Genomic DNA, 17,717 nt, shown 5'->3' on the forward strand with positions numbered 1-17,717 from the left:
AAAGAAAAAAAAAACCACACACACACTAAGGACACTTCATGGTTTCCTAACGGACGCGAGAGGTTTTTACCCGGGTCATTTTATGTGTAGAATAAGAGCACTGTAGTCCTTCATGTAGTCCCTTTCTCCTCCCTCTCCAGAAACAGAACTCTTTCCTCCGTGCCGCTGGAAAAAAAGATAATGCGCGCTCCCGGTGCGACGCGCGCGCACGACAGGCCCATTCATTGAGTGTAAATGTTAGAATGAAAGATTAGCACTGGAAAAAGAAACAAAAATCAAGTTCATTTTATCATTTGCCTCGGCACTCGACTCTCAAGCAGTTTCTAAACCGCTCACTCTTTTTTTCTAAACTGCAGTTTTTCTATCTTTAAGTGACGTTGTATTTTCAGCCATGATATGCCCATCGGCACAGAGGCATGACATGGGTTGTCACGTGAAGTCATGAAAAGGATGAGGTCTATTTCAAGAGATAGCTCTGCTTTGAAAAACTCCACAGCTGCCTATTAGTGTGGAAAAAAAGGGCCTGGAACAGAAACACTAACTGGCACTGCATTTCCATGTCACTGCCCAGGCTTTATCCTGATCTTTTAATTGATTATCTTGAGTTTCCAGCCAGCTGAATGGATGCTGTCAGCTGCCTCTGTAAATCATTGCACACAGTAATAAGGAACTGACAGAAGGAGAAAACAAATCTTAAATTTGCAGATCGTTAGACTCATAAAATGTAGTTTCTGTTGCTATATGTCCTGTTATCCAGAGTTCAAAGTCTGAGAGTATTTGGTTATATTATTCTTCGAAAGCAGTGTAGTTCTTCACATTCTGTGGCCACTAAAGGTCAGCTGTCAGTCAGCTGTCTGCAGAGGTGGCAGGCACATTTCATGTAGTACTTCAGTACAGTTTTGACTACTTTATTTGAGTACAAAATCTACCTATGGTATAAATAAAGTAATCTTGAACCTTTTTTCCTTTTATGCTACTTTATACTTCTACTCTGCTACATTTATGCGACAGATATAGTCACTAGTTACTTTTCAGGTTAACATTTTACGTAAAAAACATATTAAGCATTTAAAATGCAATGCATTGTTAAGATTAAACCAGTGGTTCCCAATCGTTTTGGTTTGTTACCCCTTATAAAATGTCTAGCTGGGGCCCCTTGTCATCTTTCAGTGGTCTGAGTTGTTTGCACAGGTTTCATTTAAATAACAGTTTGAGGCCAAAAGATCTAAAATTAGCCAATATTTCACCAAAAACAGAGGGATAAGAAAAAAGTCCCCAAGGTGAATAGAAATTAGTGTGACCGCTTTTTGTTTTTTCTTACAACACTCATTAATCATCTCATGACACCTCTGATTTATCTTGTGACCCTCTGGACGGGGCCTAATTCCTAGGTTGGGAACCATTGGACTAAACTACTTGACTAGCTCTTCTTCAACCAGCAGCAACAGTAAGAAGCTGGTTATGCACTGATGCATCAGTAACTGATCAGCAACAGTATTAAATAGTGCACATAATAATATATCAGTCACAGGGCCTGTTTATTTGTGGAATTAGTAATCTTTTTAATGGTACATTAAGTAAATTAAGCTGATGATACGATATGAAAGGTTTTGAATGCAGAACTTTTAATTGCAATGACTAAAGACTATTTTCTTGGTACTTTTTCCACCACTGCTTAATCTGTATATCAATGTATTTCCTGAATGATGTGACTGTTTTCAACTAGTCTTCAGCAGCATGACTGTGTGGCCGCCAACCCTCCTCTCTGTGTCTGTCTGTTTGTGCAGCACCCCCCATCTTTTTTAAACCCGTGTCGACTCAGCTACGCATCATTAACCCCTTTTGTGGCTGCCGCTGTTGCTGCACGCGTTTCATCTGCCTCAGATCAACACAGACAACAGCAGGGTCTCTAATGATAATGGCTCCCTGTCTGGCTGCTTGCCACTTCATTGACCTGTACTCCTCTCTAATAAGCTGTATCTATATATCACCTCTTCCCACATTTATACTGACTCACTGGCTGCACACCAATCACAAAGTTTTCAAAACACGACTATCATTTTTGCAGACACAAGCAAATGCAAGAATAGAAAACACATTCCTCCTTTTGCTTGAACCTTTTTCTGTTTTGCTTTAGAGAATCATTCTCAACATGTCAGTGCAGAGTCTGAAAAAAAGTGTTTTGTGGATGACTGAACTCATGTTTTGAATAGACCAGGGGCCTATGCCCCTGTTAGTGCCTCCAAGTGCATGGAGCTGCTTGTCAGCCTGTCTGGGACATGCTGGTCAACAGAAAGCAGAACACCAAACAGCCCCCTGGGATACATCCTCTCCTCCGCTTCCCCGGGGCTCCTCCACTCATAACCACAGAGCAGAGTGAAACAACAGCATTCACAGAAAGGGGCAGTAGGAGGGAAGAGAGAGGGGGAGGGAATTAAATGGAGAGGGGGGAAGGTGAGGACAGAGTGAGATATATGAAAAAAGACAATTAGGAAAGTGGCAGATGAGCAGCCAAGCTGCAGGATAGGTGCGAAAGTTGACAGGGAGAAGTGTGAGATGAGCTACATAGAGCTTTTTACACTTATCTGAAACCCTCACAGTGTAAATGCCCCAATCATACGACTAATCACACTCTAGACTAGGGTGCCAGTCTATATTCGTTCCCTCCTTTTCAGGTGCAAATTAAAGCCTCATACTGATTGAATCAACACTTCAGATGTTATTTGTCATAGACGATAACCTGGCATTCTGAGACCACACCAACAGTTTTGTGTATGGAGATAATACATGAGTCACAGATGGGAGGACACTCACACCCTGCGCCCAATGTCAGGACTAAGGAATGTTTTAATGCATCATAAGGCTGAGCTCACACTCCACAGGTCATACATTTGTTAACATCCTCTGTTGTATTACTTCTCCTCCAGTAGAGAAAAAAGTGTGTGTCTCTGTGAGTGTTTGAAGCAAAAATCCATGTGAGACATGTGTGGTGTTGTTCATTGGTGCTGCTTTTCCAGATCAGCTGATTACGGCTCTCTGTCCCTTTCGGCGCCTCATGGATTCATCACATGACAGCCCTGACTGATACACATAAAGAAGCTTCTTTCTCTCTTTTGAGGCCAGTGCAAGACCTTTAAGGAACTTTTAAGGACTTAAGCTGCCCATGAAGACGTCAACAACTGTATTATAGGGACCCCATGTGGTGAAATTTAATAATGCATCAGCTGAGATTTGAAACAGCTGCTTTGCTGTATGAATCCTCCTCCACCCAGAGTATAATCACAGCACCTGTATATTAATAGAGCAGGACTGATGCCATGAAATGAATCCCACTGACCCATATTTCCTCTGCCAGTCGAGCCCTGGGTGGGGAGGATATAAGAGAAGACTGGCACCAACAAAGGGTCCACTGTCACTACAGTGATGTCAGTGAAATGACCTTTTCCCTCTGGCTCTCATTAATACTCTGCCATTCAAATCCAATCAGTAAGGCATATGGTGAATGGCAGCAACTGGTTTCGCTGTACTAAATCACAGCGGAGTGTGGGTGTCATGATAATTAATGTAATTAATCCCAGGTTATTTTAATTCTGAGAGGAGTAGGAGCTGTTGTAGAAGAGTACAAATTTTCTCATAACTTAAATGCTATTTATGTATGTTTGTGAGCATATTCTAAAATAATTAATTGTGCATTCACTTAAAAAGGGGCGCTTAAATGATCCAGTTTACAGTTTACCTATCCTGAGGAGTCCTATAGTCAGCCTGTGTCTTCTGTGGCTCTGAAGGGACTTTTTATTAAAAAAAATAAACCTGCTGACCCACTGCTGCTGCATTATGGCAAAGGTAGTATCCATCAGTTCAAATGCTTTAGGTCAGAATGACACACTTGCCCTTTTATGGTATGGAATTATGCTGCAGGAGTAGTCTTTGGAGTCAATGTTTGTAGGTTTCAGAACAAGTCAGCTCATTTTTGTTTGAGTAATATTTGTAATATCAGTAGTTTCCCAACCAGGAGTATGTGCACACCAAGGTGTACCTCTGCAGTTGCCAGGGGGTACGTGGGGAAACTGCAGAGTAGTGCAGCTTATTAGAAAAAATAAATAGAATAAAAAAGTAGTGTGAATGCAGACTTTATTTAAAAGAAGGTCGTATTAAAGAAGGGGTACTTAATCTCACCTGTAGTAGTGGTACATCAAGCAAAAAAGCTGGGAACCACTGATTTCATGCAACAGTACCTTATTAGGATATTCTAATAATAGACCCTTTTGACATGAAATAGTAGGGTAATCCCAGGTGTTACCAATGATGCTCTACTACACTAAATGGATGGAATCCATCCTAATTACTATCATTGGTAACACCTGAGATAACTATTTTATGTCAAAATGACAAAGGTCCATATTTTCATTTTTTTTAAAAGGCTAAAACCCTCATAGGTTTTATATTTGTGGATTACCAATTTGGACTGGCACATTCCACAATATTATATCATTTGTGCAAGAATTCATCCAACATTAAAAAGCTTAGATGATTTATAATGATAAACACGAGGTCAAATAAATCACTTTGGGCTCTTGAGTAAACAGTACTTCAAGTATGGGTTGGCCCAACAGCATTTAACCTCCATTTTAAATGACTGCAATAAAAAACTGTAGCATTAATTGGGCAGAGCTCCGGCCTACACGCTGTACTGTGATGTTGTTCCCTGCAGAGCCTGGACAGGAAGTGGTGGGTGCACGCAAGGTCAAAAGAGACTGGCTTTGTGCGTGGGTGTATCTCCAGAAGGCATGGAGAGGGGAGGAGAGGAAAAGAAATGGGAAACGGAGAAAGGCCGAGGAGGGAGAGGGAGGAGCGAGGTTTAAGCGAGACAGCAGAGAGAAGACAGGGAAAAGAGGGAGAGAGAGAGCGAGAGCGAGAGAGAGAGAGAGAAGGGTTGGATAGGGGGGTGGGGAGAGAGTAGGTGGTGGAAGTGTTTTTGTGCATTGTGTGAAATGTGATCATGTCCTGGAGCTGCTCAGACAGCTGGGAAGTCCCCCCTGCCCCTGGCTTCCAGCTGGGAACACTCTGAGGAGACACAAGGGCTGCAGACCATATACTTCACTGGTTAACCCTTCATCTGTTGCTGTTGCTGCTCTGGAGGAGCTATAAATAACAACACTCAGACGCCTTGGAACTTAAGTCACATTTATTGATTTTAGCCAGTATGACTACCTTTACACAGACATACCATCTTCTCTACTAGAAAACAAACAAAAACACTTTCATAGGATTAGTTCAGCAGTAATACATTAGACTTAACGCTCGTCTTTTCCTTTTCTTTTTTTTCTCCATATTTTGTAACACCCTGGCAAAGGTTTACATGTTTGTTTTCAATTCTGTGTAAAGGTCCCATGACTGAGAAACATGCATATGACATTTAGCTGTAATCAATATGCCACTAATCATAATGCACATTATTGATAAGAATACAGTACTGCATGACAATTCAAATAAATACCAACATACAGGTGAATTTGTTATTTCATATAAAGATATCAAATTCTCATTATGGATCAATACTGAAACACAATATGACAATATAAAGTTTGCACAGCTAATTTTATTATCACAATGCTATCGCTTCCAGCAAACAGAAAACTTTTTCTTTTTTCAAAATGTAAAACAGTATCTGAATTGCACTTTTATTTTTTTTAGCTTCTCATCCATATTGGTAACTTTAACGCCTCAACAAACAAGCATTGGCTATAATGGCACTATTCAAGCTTGTTGATGCTTAATTTGTTTTCTGTTTCCTGAAAACTTAATGCTCAAAGATGATGTAAAAAAAAGGATTCAAGAATAAAAAACAAAACTCAAATTGGACAAAAAGAAAGAGATAAAATGCGCTCTCTGCACATTTTTTTCAACAATACTATTGATATCACATTACCTTCACCAAACAATGCTAGAGATACGTAGATGTTTCCAATAGTACACTGATCTACCCCAACACATTACGGATGCTTGGAGCATTTTGTTCAATAATAGGAGGCCAAAGGGATTTCTTTTGGTTCCCAAAGTTTGATAAAAAACAACCTTTTCTTAATACCCCTGAATTTATTGAATAGATCACTGACCTGCAGAATTCAATACAATTTCAGTTTTATTGAGCTAATTTTAAAACTATTATCTCACTCATGCAGACAGGGGAAAAGTCCCTTTGCATTTATTGCTGCTCACAGTCATTTTGAACCCAAAGTCCTCACCTAAATATATATATAAAAAAGGAAAACATAAAATACTAGTCTAAGATTCTCCCTTGAAACAATGAAAGGCACTACTGGTCAGAAACAAAGAACTAAACAAACCAAAAAACAAAACCCCGGCACTCGCATTGGAGAGCCATGGCCCGAACTACGTCTTCCTCAGTGACGGCTTGTCTTATTTCCCAGTCTTGATTCTTTTCAACCTAAACGGTGTACCAAGATTTGGCACGATAAACGAAGAGAGAATGAAACAATTCCAATTTGGAATTTAATTGTTGCACTTGCAGAGAATTCTGAAAGTCAGTGATCCCGCTTCATTTGAACGCCCTCGGTAAGAAGCTAGGAAAAGCATATCACATCACTCAAATTTTTCCCAAAACACAACTTACCTAATTGAGTCAGAGCGTTGTCAAGTTTCATCTTGTTATTTTGAACTATTCCTAGGAATAATAAATACATGAAAAAACCCCAGAATTTGATCACCCTGGATTTTTTGTATAGAACATGGCAGTCGAACAAACATAAAATAAAACCAACAGCATAACATATGATGTAACAAAACAATTTAAAAATGATTATTTGATGGATAAAATCTCGAGGATTAAGTCGTAATAGTAGGTTTGTGGTTTGTGGAGAGTAAATAGTTTCTGTTATTTAAGTTCAGATGATTCAGGAGGACGTATATTCCTATAGTCTTATAACCTATACTGAATTACTCACAAACCATAATACTACCACGCTTTCCTATAGGTTAATAATAGTCTGTTATAATCCTATATAATGAAAGTGCACAGAATAACAAAAACAATAAACCCCCCGAAAAAGAATGAAAGATGAAACCAGACAAAATAGCTTGTTGATTTACACTGAGAAACAACCCCATGTCCCCTGGCTTATCATTGGAGGGTTAGCCAATCACAAACTCTGGTCAGAATTTCAATCAGTTCATTGGACCTGTGAGAAATTGGCTTCCAGCAGCAGCAGCACGCAAATATGACTGTCACTCCGACGGACGTCACGTTTTATTAGTAGTAGGAATGAAGTAGGTCAGTTGATTTGACTGGAAATCAGTGTTTGCATTTAGCATTTTGCTTTTTTTTTTGTTTGTCTTCAAGTCCAAATAGCCTATAAGCGCTAACTCTTTTCGGCGAAACTCAATCAGCAGTGAGAATGGACCTTGAGATGGTACTTCGTCATCCGCGCAGAACTACTGTAATTACTGCAAAATGAAGAAACAAACATATGATCAGCATTAGCATTATTTGTCAATTTAGAGTGACTGTTAACATGGTCAGCAGCTGAGTCCACACAGACAAAGCAAAGGTCGGCTGTAGTTAGTCAAAGCAACAGAAGCCATGTTAGGAGCCCATGAGGAAGCCAATGTTATGTCAGGAGCTTTTATGTCATATTGACATCATCAATATGTCTCTGAGGAAGCTGATGTGAATGCACATTCACCACAAATCATCCTGCGGGTGCAGTTAGGAAGCCAAAGACTCACAAGTACCATGACCGTTCATTCATAAGACAGAGTTGAAGCCATATCCCACCACCCAGGTCAAAGGAGAGGGGTGTTTCTCATATGCCATGCAAGTTAATGACAAATGGGTTATGTTTTAGACATGCAGGCTTATTATAAATCCGAAACTAGATGGTTCATGGGTAGTAAAACTTAAATGTGAAGTGGGAGGAGCCTGCAAGCAGAGGTAGGAGGAGCTGTTTAGGTGGCATGCTGTTGACACCAGATAAGCCAGACATTGATTTCAAACTAGATGGAGCGAAGTGGGAAATCCTCTATCGAGAGAGAGGGGGTTCTAGTCACATCGTGGGTATCTATCTACTGCTCTTAGATTCCACAGAGCCTATACAAGGGGAAGGGTTAGGGGCTCGACTAATTTGAATCAATGTCTTCTGGTTGATTGAGCAACCAGTCTTCAGTTTTTCTTTATTTTTCCTCCAAAATTTACCAGGAGTTTCTCCCTCAGGAAACCCCTGGACTCATTTCTCCACAGTATCAGAGTCAACTCTCAGCCAGACATCTGGCTTTCTTCATCAGCATGTCTGGCTTTCTTAACTCCTCTCTCAGGAGCTGGTTTACAACATGAGGAGTAGTTCTCCCTCCTCTACTCCCCAAACCTTTTCTCAGTCAGCGCAAACTGATAGAAACAGAATATATCACACTTGTAAGTTAAGTGAATCTCAAACTTAAGAGTGATTGACCTCTACGGAGGTTGTTTTTTTTCTTCTTTTTCCCTAATGTGTACGATAGTCTTGTCTCCATGCTGTGTGCTGTGGCTTATAGATGCATACTCAAGCAGGGTTGACCGCTGACGTTGTTCCATTCTCAGAGGAATAATTAAGCTCCCTCTCTTTATATTTGAGAGGAAGAAATACTGTAGTAGGTTCCTGCAAGATTATAACCTGAACATGATCATATTAAGAATATAGAGTTTAATATATAGCTTAGTGGTAGTATAAAACGCATCATTTGATGAACCTTGCAGGATTTCCTCATATCAACCCTGCTTTTAGCATCATAAAGCTAATATGTCTATGATCCACAAGCAGTACATGGATTTATTAAACACAAGCCCCACTTATATTTTTCCTATTTGCGTAATGCTAGCTTGCAGAGGGGTTAAAGCTATTGTGGATACTAAAAACAGTACGTCGCTTTGTCCTCACACACCAAAGAACAAAGAAAACAAAAGAAACCAGAGACCCTCCATTTGCAAAAGGTAAGAACATAATACAAACATGAGGGCCCACGCTCGTATTCACACACAGGCAAATATCGGGAACACAATGTACGTGAGGACATTACCTGACAAAAATATTCAGAGGGCAATTTTCCCCACAATTCCTCATTCTAGTTAAAGGGTGAGTGGTGATGCTGGGGGAGCAAGCTGCTGACAATCTAAAAGAGAGAAGGTCGTTATGGCGACCGAGCGACAAGACACAGATTAGAGACATGAGGAAAGAGTTTTCAGCCACATAACCACACAGAAATGACTTGAGAGCTCTGAGCGATCTCCCAAAAATAGAGAAGGGAGACCGAGCATGAGGGAGAGAAGGAGAGAAGGAGAGAAGGAGAGAAGTTGAGACACAAGGACAGGGCTTTACATCAACAGATAAATATATCAAGTGTTTGGGTCGACAGGCACTTTTGCCGAGTGGTCGGTTGGTTTCGTTTGCAGATTCATGATCCACATGTGGATGCCTTTTTGATTTGTGCTCTTCTAGGATTTGCTCCATATTTAAAAAATCATCTTTGATCAAAACTATATTGTATCTCTGTTCACAGTAATCATTATATCCATTTTAACAGAAGTAGGAACCTGAGGCACCTATGCTGAAGTGCACTTAATTTCGGTGTGGAGATCGATTTGTCAAACTTTCTTTCTCTCTTATAATATGGCTCTGAAAGAATCCATCGCAACATAATGGGTCACATGGAATAGCCCTCCTGTATTTCACCAGACACCAAATAACTCCTCTTTTTACAATGTAGAGCCCTGCAATACATGAGTTTGTCTTGTACCACACACCTGACAACAGAAAAACAGTTAAAAAAGCTCATAAGCGTTTTCAGCTGCGAAGCCATGCGATTCTACTGACCCTATTGTATTGGTGTGCTAGCATCACAGCTTATACATTATCCTGAAATAAACACCTGTGGTCACAGGTGCTCCTTTTCTGCCCAAACAATTCCATCATCAAACCAGCAGCCAACCCACTTTTTGAATTTCTGTATATAAAGAATCATACTGTGCTCCCCTAGCAAGAAAGCAGGGGGAGATTGCATATTTTAGTTCCTTCTTCAAAAGTTCCTTTGTCTTCATTTTCCTTTTTCTTAAAGAGTGACCTGATTATACAGTGGGCTGCTGGACACAGGTCAGTCCTGGGGGACCAGGACAAAGAGGGGAGAAAGGGGGCTTTTTTTTAAAGGAGCACCAATGCCGACAGACGAGCCGAAGACCAGAGGATGTCATATTTAGTCACAAGACCGTCAGGTTGACATCCTCTTTTACAAGTCCTCACCCCCACAATGTGTTACTGTTACCAGGTAATACACTCAGGGGGCCAGAACAAAAAAGCACAAAAGCTGCCACCTTTTACATCATACGTACAGCACCATGACAGCGGAAAGAATAGACACTCCATAATATCCACATAACCCCCAACATAACTGGGGCCCTATAATCCACATGCCATATATGTCTACTACAGTCCAAACGTCTAGTGCACAATGTACATACACCTGCATTCCCCTAAGCGTTTACACTAGCACACACGAGCAGCTGGTTAGTCACACAGCAGTCCCTAGAGGAGCGCAGGCTGGCCAGGGAGCTAAGCGAGCAAGTGGGGCTCTTTAACACTAAGGCAGGGAGGGTTTGGCCCATAGGTACCCCTCCCCTCTGTACACAGCAGTCCCTTGCGCACTTCTCAGCCGCCTCAGTCGCAGTAGATCTTGTACTTCTCGCTGCAAAAGACCACAGGGCCTCCCAGAATGCCATTGGGCATGGCATTGTTGGGCTCTGGTCGGCCGGAGCCAGAGCAGGTCAGACTCTGACTTACGTGGGGGTTGTTGGCGGTGCCGGTGGCGGCCTTGCTGCGGGTCTTGGCCCGGCCACTGCCTCCCCGGCGGGTCTGCTCGTGGTCGAACTCCAGGTCTTCCAGACGCTGAGTCAGGGCCAGTTTCTGCTGGATAGCCATACGCAGCAGGGAGTTAAGGGTCTTCTTCTCATCCTCTGCTGCAGCCAGCTGCCTCTGCATTTCATCCAGCTGAGTGACATACTCGTCGCAACTGCAAGACAGACAAAGAGAGAGAAAACTGTCAAGTCATGGCCATGTTTGTTCACTTCAAACTGGAGGAATATTAGCAACATGTTTGTACACCATCAATACTTTCTTGTGTCTTACCACAAGGGGGCACTGACAGTTCCAATAATACCAAATAGCCTCAATGGAGCACATCCCTTGCTTTTTGTTATGTTCACATTAAAAACATTGCACAACTGCATATATGACATGCAAACCAAAGCTACACACTTGAGATACTGAAGCCAGCAGGTATATGTAGACTAAAACAACTGAAACTGAATGGTTGTGCTGTTTTTTTTCCACCACCAGATGGAGCCAATGATCCATGCAGTACAGACCTGACAGGCCTGTCAGTGCTCCTGCATTATTATCTTATGATTTCAACCTTCATTTTTTCCCCTCCACCAAACGTCACAAACTAAAATATTCTCATTTTAAGTAATTTCAGCAGATATTTGACAAGATACAGTGACAATCTGCACACAGCTGCCATCACTTGGTAATGCATTAAACATAGTAAACTTCATCCTGCCCTCCTTGAAAAGTAACTTCAGTACTTGTCTTTTGGGTTAATATGTCTGCTGCTACAGGGTATGAATACCGTTCATGAACAGGTGATACATCTGAGCGTGGCTTTAAGCTGCTCCGCATAATATGAGGAGTGTATGAGCAGTGAAGTTAAGAATAGATCACATAAACAAAGGATGAAAGCATTAACCTAGGGGTCACTGAGGAGATCCTTTCTGCGTCACCTGAGGAACAGGCTGAGCAGGGGAGTCATAGAGAGGAGAAAAATTAAGATGGGGATGAGCGAAATATGGTTCATTGCTCCGAGCTGTAGCTCTTCACACATGATCTCCACTTTTCCAGTTGGAGTGTGTTCACTGCATCGCTTCCATCTGTCTTTTCCATCTCCCATCGCATATGATGACTCTGTCTACCTGCTGCTCAATATCACTGGGTGCTGCACTGCGGCATTATCACCTGTCTCCCTGTGCCCTTGTGTGTGTGTATGTGTGTGTGTATTATGTCTAAAGGCTGGACAGGTATAATAACTGGGTCATCCAAAAGGGATTTTGAGGAGGGGGGTTCATATCTCCACTGGCGTTGTGTCCCCTTTCATTTTCATGCTTTTCTCCTTCACCAAACCTTTTTTACCACTTTTTATTACCTTGCTATCGCATTCCCCTCCCTTTCAATCATGTCCTCTCTCCTGGCTCTTATCTTGCCTCTCAAGCCTTTTTTTTTTGTTGCTTCCTTGCTGCTGTCTCCATCTGTCTGCTTGCATCAGTCACTTTCTCTCTCTCCATCTTGGTCATCCCTACTATCTGTGTTGCTGACAAAGCAATCTAAGTGACATTCTCCAGTAATGACTGACACGCCTCTATCAAGGGAGGGGTCGGTTATGTTAGTAAGCAGCGCCTATCCTTCAACGATGCCACACTAAAACCGCTCGGGCATAATTTAACTGGCAGGTAGCCTCACCCTACTCCCCTTTTTTCTTTCTGGTATAAAAGTATTTACTTTCATTTGGAAACGCCCCAACCTGTGGTGACAAGCCACTCTCTTTTAGACTTCCAGCCACAAAAATGCAGAAATTTTACTTATGTCATATGTTGTTCATTTGTTATATAACAATGTCTGCAAGCTATAACTGTCATTTTCCCAGCAGGCATGTGAGAACTAATGTTATTGTTTGGTCAGTGATTAGTGGTTGTGTGAACTGCTGCACTGTTAAGAAAAAAAAAACCCCGCCTTTGTTTGCTAGGCCTAAATTATTTTCTGGGAAAAAAAAGGAAGAAAAAGTGCCAGTTGGAAGAGATTCTTGATCCATTTCCAACATAAATAAATTTAAAAAAAGAAAAAAAAAAGAAAAAAGAAGATAAAGTATTAGTTGTCCTAGTTGTCCTTACCCTTGGCAAGCCTCGTCTTGTCTGTAGAGAAGAACTGAATTGTCTAAACCCTACATGTAAATTATTTTCTTGTTTTAAATCAGTGTGTAGGATTTACTGGCGTAGTTACAGATTACAAACCCCTTGCCTAATCCTCACGTTCCTAGCATGTAGGAGAAACTAAGGTGAAACTTTGAAAGGTGTGAAAGGCTCTGTCTAAAGCCAGTGTTTGGTTGTAGTGTTTTGGGCTACTATTCTGAAGGTAACAAAAACAAAATTCTTTCTTTCATTTTCAGGTGATCAAATGCTGATGAAAACATACCTATGAATATTATATTCCAGTTCTGCCAATAGATCACCCTTATTATTACACACTGGACCTTTAAGTCTTGAAGGCAAAATCTGAGATATCAGTAACCGCAGATGTTGTTGCTGTGTGTGGTGCTTCACATGGTTGTATACTACATGAACTCTGGCCTTGCCAGACCACCATACAAACATAAACCATACCCTCCCCTCTTGTGTATGCAGTTTGATTCCCAGTGGGACACACACACAGACAATAGGGATCAGTGTTGCTTCATTAAACCCAGTATGAGATGGGGGGACGACCTGGGAGGTGGGAGGGGGGGGCTGGTGTGCCTTCAGACGGTTCAGTCACTCTTGTATGGGGGGTGAGAGGGCGTACGTTTTTCCCGGGAAAAAAACAGAAGAGTCTATTCTAGGGGACTGGAGGGATACAATAGGAGCCTTTTTGGCCCGCTGATGGAGTCTGGAGGCACAATAGCTGAGGGGGGCCGGGAGGCTGCTGCTGGCCTTTTGAGGATGAACAGTCATCATAGTCACAACATTGACAAACAAGCACTTTATCTGCATTTTGCTGTGATCTTTAACAGCAGCCAATGGCATTCATGATTGCATAGGGAAACCTCAACTATTGCAAAACACAATCACAATCAACAACATCACAATTAATAATGCCTCCAAAGCACAGAAACACAACAACCTCCTCAGCTGTGGTCTTGTCTGGAGCTTGATTGGTCATGGTGGGATCATAGAGAGAGCAGGGAGGAGGAGGAGGAGGCAAGAACAGAATGAATATGACTAACAACAGAACAGCAGGATGATTGAGGGTGTAAGTTTGAGGAGAAAATGTGACTTGGGCTAATGGTTTGACTTTTGATCAGTATGAGCAGGAGCTGAGAGCATGTCGAGGCATGTCTTAGGAATGTCAGAGGCAGGAGCTTACTGTTAACATGACACCAGAGACTGCAGCTGGAGAGGCACACACATACACAAAGAAAAAAAGAGAAGCACGTACACACACTCACACAGACTTGAAAAACATTCAATCCTGTGTTTCTCTCAGGAAATTCTCACAGAACGAAATACACTTTCAAGTAACTCTAATCTATGGGAAGCACAGAGTGCAGCACAAGATCAGACAAAGGATCCCACAAAAACCTAAACATTCTTTTAATTCCACTCCATCTTTCTTTCCCTTTGTCAAAGACCACACATTTGTATCTGAGAGTTCTCCATGTCCCAGAAATCCACCTTTACAGACTTTGTCAGAGTGGTAATTACCATGAAAAAAAAAAACAGAATACTGTCAAATTAGGCTCCTGTAGTGGGCTTTAACTGAAAGCCTGGCCCCTTCCTCTCTTTCTTTTCCAAATGACTGGAGAACCGGGTGTTTGGCGGTGAGGAAGGACGGAAGGGGGGACGGGGATACAAAGGTGGGGGGAGTGTGGGAAACCTTACTCAGGCGAGTCCCCCAGCCTCTCAAAGAGTACCCTGACCCAACTCTGTGCCGTATAGGACAGAATTTACATACCAATACATGAATCCTATAAACAGACAGCATAATTCATGCATAGGCACCAGAACAGTGACAGACTACTTGGGTTGGAGCCTCAGGAGCATCATCATCAGGGGAGGTTCTTTGTGCACGAGGAGAAAAACACATGCGTTGATGCAGGTGGTAAACAGCAAGCTGTAATGTGCTGTCGATACCCTAAGCCTAAAAGGCTTAAAGAAACAGACTCTTCATAATGGCTCTGCTTCTTCACAGCAAATATAATCTCACACCTTCCCTGCACTACCATAACAGTGACAAGTGACACAACTCATGGACCCCTGAGGGGTAAAAAATAATGCCATTACTATGATCTAGTTCTCTCTTAGCCCTGGTTGCCTTTGTTTAACATTACACTTACATCCTCTAACCATCTGGCTCTGCAGTGCGCCAAAAACCCATGACACCACACACTCTTACATTTGCAGACAGGAGTTTTCCTCCTGTTACTAATTGATTAGGCACTGCAGGTATATGGAGTTACTTCAACAAGCACTTCAGGGATAGGTATTGAATTACTGTATGGGTAAGATGAGGGGCGCTGAGCTGCCCACACATTCCCCACAGCCTCTGTAACCTTCATTCTGTAATACTGTCTATCCCCACCCTCCTCTTCTACCTCCCCTCCCTCTTCACAGCTTGAGCTTTGCTGTGGATTGCAGAGGAGTCTTAAATGCAGAAGGAATGACTGTCTCAGCATCTCAGCGCTGCCATCTGGACCAGAGCTGATATTTAAGGGACAAGTGGGCATAAAATCTTAAAGAAATTCACAGAGAGGAAAAGCAACTCAATGAGTGAGTTGCGCTTCCACCGTGGAATCCCTATAATCACATCTAAGTAGAGCACTAGCGCTCATTTTCTCATAGCATAGAAGAGCACTAGCACTCATTTTCTCACCTTCTTCGATATGCATGCACACACACAGAAATAAAAACACAAACAGGCAGTGTATGAGCACTTAAATCTACTATGTGTTGAGGGTTGAATGTGTAATCCAGACGAAGATGAGGTGGGATTATGCAGAGAACCTTTGACCGGCTTCTCTTCGGAATCAGAAAAGATTAGTGAGTGTGTGTGTCAGCCCATCTGACACACTCACACACACTAGATCACTGGTCAAAAACACTACTTAAGTGACATATTTAAATGATACCCAGATTAGATACCCTCTGTTCTCTATAGTCAGTATCAATATCCCTTCCTGACCGTGATTCTCAAAAACAAAACAATACCCTCTTTAAACATGTGATGTTACAATAATACCACAGACAGAGACACAGCCAACATGTGGTAAACATGGATTACATTATGATCTTATCTTTAGCTTACCTGGTTATTTTGCGTATGGTGCATGTGGAGTAGTTTTAAGTATAGCACAAAATCTGCTGTGTTACTGATGCCTCTCCAAGCTAATCTACAATGGCACAGCACGGTTTAGGATTCATGCCAACCGGTGTGGCTTAACAACAAAGACTGCCTATGTGACAATTTCCTCCGGAAAAATAGAGTGGGCAAATATTTTTTGGGGTTAAAATGGTACGTCAGATAAATTCTTTTGTGTGCGATGCGACTCTTGGAAGACAGGACAAGTGAGCGGAAGGTGGCATATCTCTTACCGAGTGGCGAACATGGCTCGGAGAGAGGAAAAGGTGGCAGCGTCCTCCTTCAGGGCTTTGAGCTCATTCCTCAGTTTCATCATGGTCTCGGTCACCATGGCCTTTTCATTCTCATACTTGCTCTTCAGATTGGCCAGAGCAACTTCAGCTGTCTGTGGGTGGACGACAAGAACAATTTTGGGTCAGAGCAGCTGGAAGGCGTCAGGGGTATATTTCCTGTCACAAGAAGTCTGTTAATATGGACCATATGACCTATGTTTTTAAGGTAGTCCAGTAGCTTGTTGTTGCTATTGTTAGTTGCTGGTTTAAAAAAACATAGGTGTGTGGTTTATGAGGGGCTTTCATGTATGTGCTCTAATAGTCCCTGAGTAACCACACACATACTTTAAAGGGGTACCAGAGCAACTGGATACACACTGTATCTCTGGGTTATGGTTCTTTGTGCTTTAGAGGGCTGTTCTCCCATTCTAACCACACAGAAAGTCTGGACAGCTGTCATCATAAGGCTGCTGCCTCTACCAGTGTTTGATATAGATCTCGTCTGCAATGCATTTGCTGCGGCAGCTGAATAGACCTGAAATAGCTGACACCCTCTCTCTTCTGTTTCTGTCTTTCAAGGAAAACTGACAAATGTTTGGGAATGATACCCAGTTAGTTAAACAGACATTCTGAGTGTATAAAAGACAAAACTGATCAACCGACCTGCTTGTTGGCCTTGAGGACAGTCCTCAGGGTTGCAATCTGCTCCCTCTTGGTGCTGAGCAGGGATTTCAGTTTGAGGATCTCCTCCATGCAGGCCTCCTTGTCCTTGTCTGCAACGGTGCCGAGCTCCAGAGAGGCCACCCTCTGACGGGACAGCTCTGTGGTGCGGTCCACAGCCAGCTGGAGGTGCTTGATCTGATCTCTGATGATGGCCACCAGATTGTAGATGTTCATGGGCTCGCGGCGGTGGTCAGACACGGGAGAAGGCAGAGAGGAGACCGGTGAAGGGACTCCGTCACTTAGGTCGGCCTTACCAGGCTCCGGGAAGAGGCCCTTGGTGAGCAAAATGGGAGAGCGGCGGCCACGGCCCTCTGGGCTGCTTCGTCCACCCTTACCCTCTTTGTAGAAGTCAAGCATGACGCGGTTGGGTGTCTCGTTGTTGCACATGCAGACGTGGTTGTAGAGGGTGGCCAGTTCTTCACTAAAGGTGACCAGCTCGTCCTGTGCCACACTCAAACTACCCTGTGACTCGCCTGCCACATCGCTCAACTGAGGACACAGAGAGAAATTTCTCAATTAG

At 42.5% G+C, this 17,717-nt stretch overlaps 1 protein-coding gene across 5 annotated transcripts in view; it reads right to left on the bottom strand.

Annotated features, from left to right (window-relative positions):
* Positions 1-5,167: 5,167 nt before the first annotated feature.
* The window catches only part of LOC118324043 (protein bicaudal D homolog 2-like), a 43,104-nt gene continuing 30,554 nt past the window's right edge, over positions 5,168-17,717 (bottom strand). Inside the window, exons 8-12 of one of the 5 annotated variants that reach the window (XM_035656157.1) lie at positions 17,138-17,686; positions 16,436-16,587; positions 10,824-11,052; positions 9,070-9,162; positions 5,168-7,464 (exon numbers count right to left, since the gene is read on the bottom strand). In XM_035656157.1, coding sequence (XP_035512050.1) covers positions 9,115-9,162; positions 10,824-11,052; positions 16,436-16,587; positions 17,138-17,686 — 978 coding nt within the window. In that variant the 3' untranslated portion in view covers positions 5,168-7,464; positions 9,070-9,114. Of the gene's footprint in view, positions 11,053-16,435; positions 16,588-17,137; positions 17,687-17,717 lie in introns of all 5 variants that reach the window. The other 4 variants (XR_004796534.1, XM_035656159.1, XM_035656156.1 and 1 more) reach the window with 4 other exon arrangements.

Source organism: Morone saxatilis, unplaced genomic scaffold, assembly GCF_004916995.1.
Source record: "Morone saxatilis isolate NCDOM2014 unplaced genomic scaffold, NCSU_SB_2.0 Contig15, whole genome shotgun sequence".
NCBI lineage: Eukaryota > Metazoa > Chordata > Actinopteri > Moronidae > Morone > Morone saxatilis.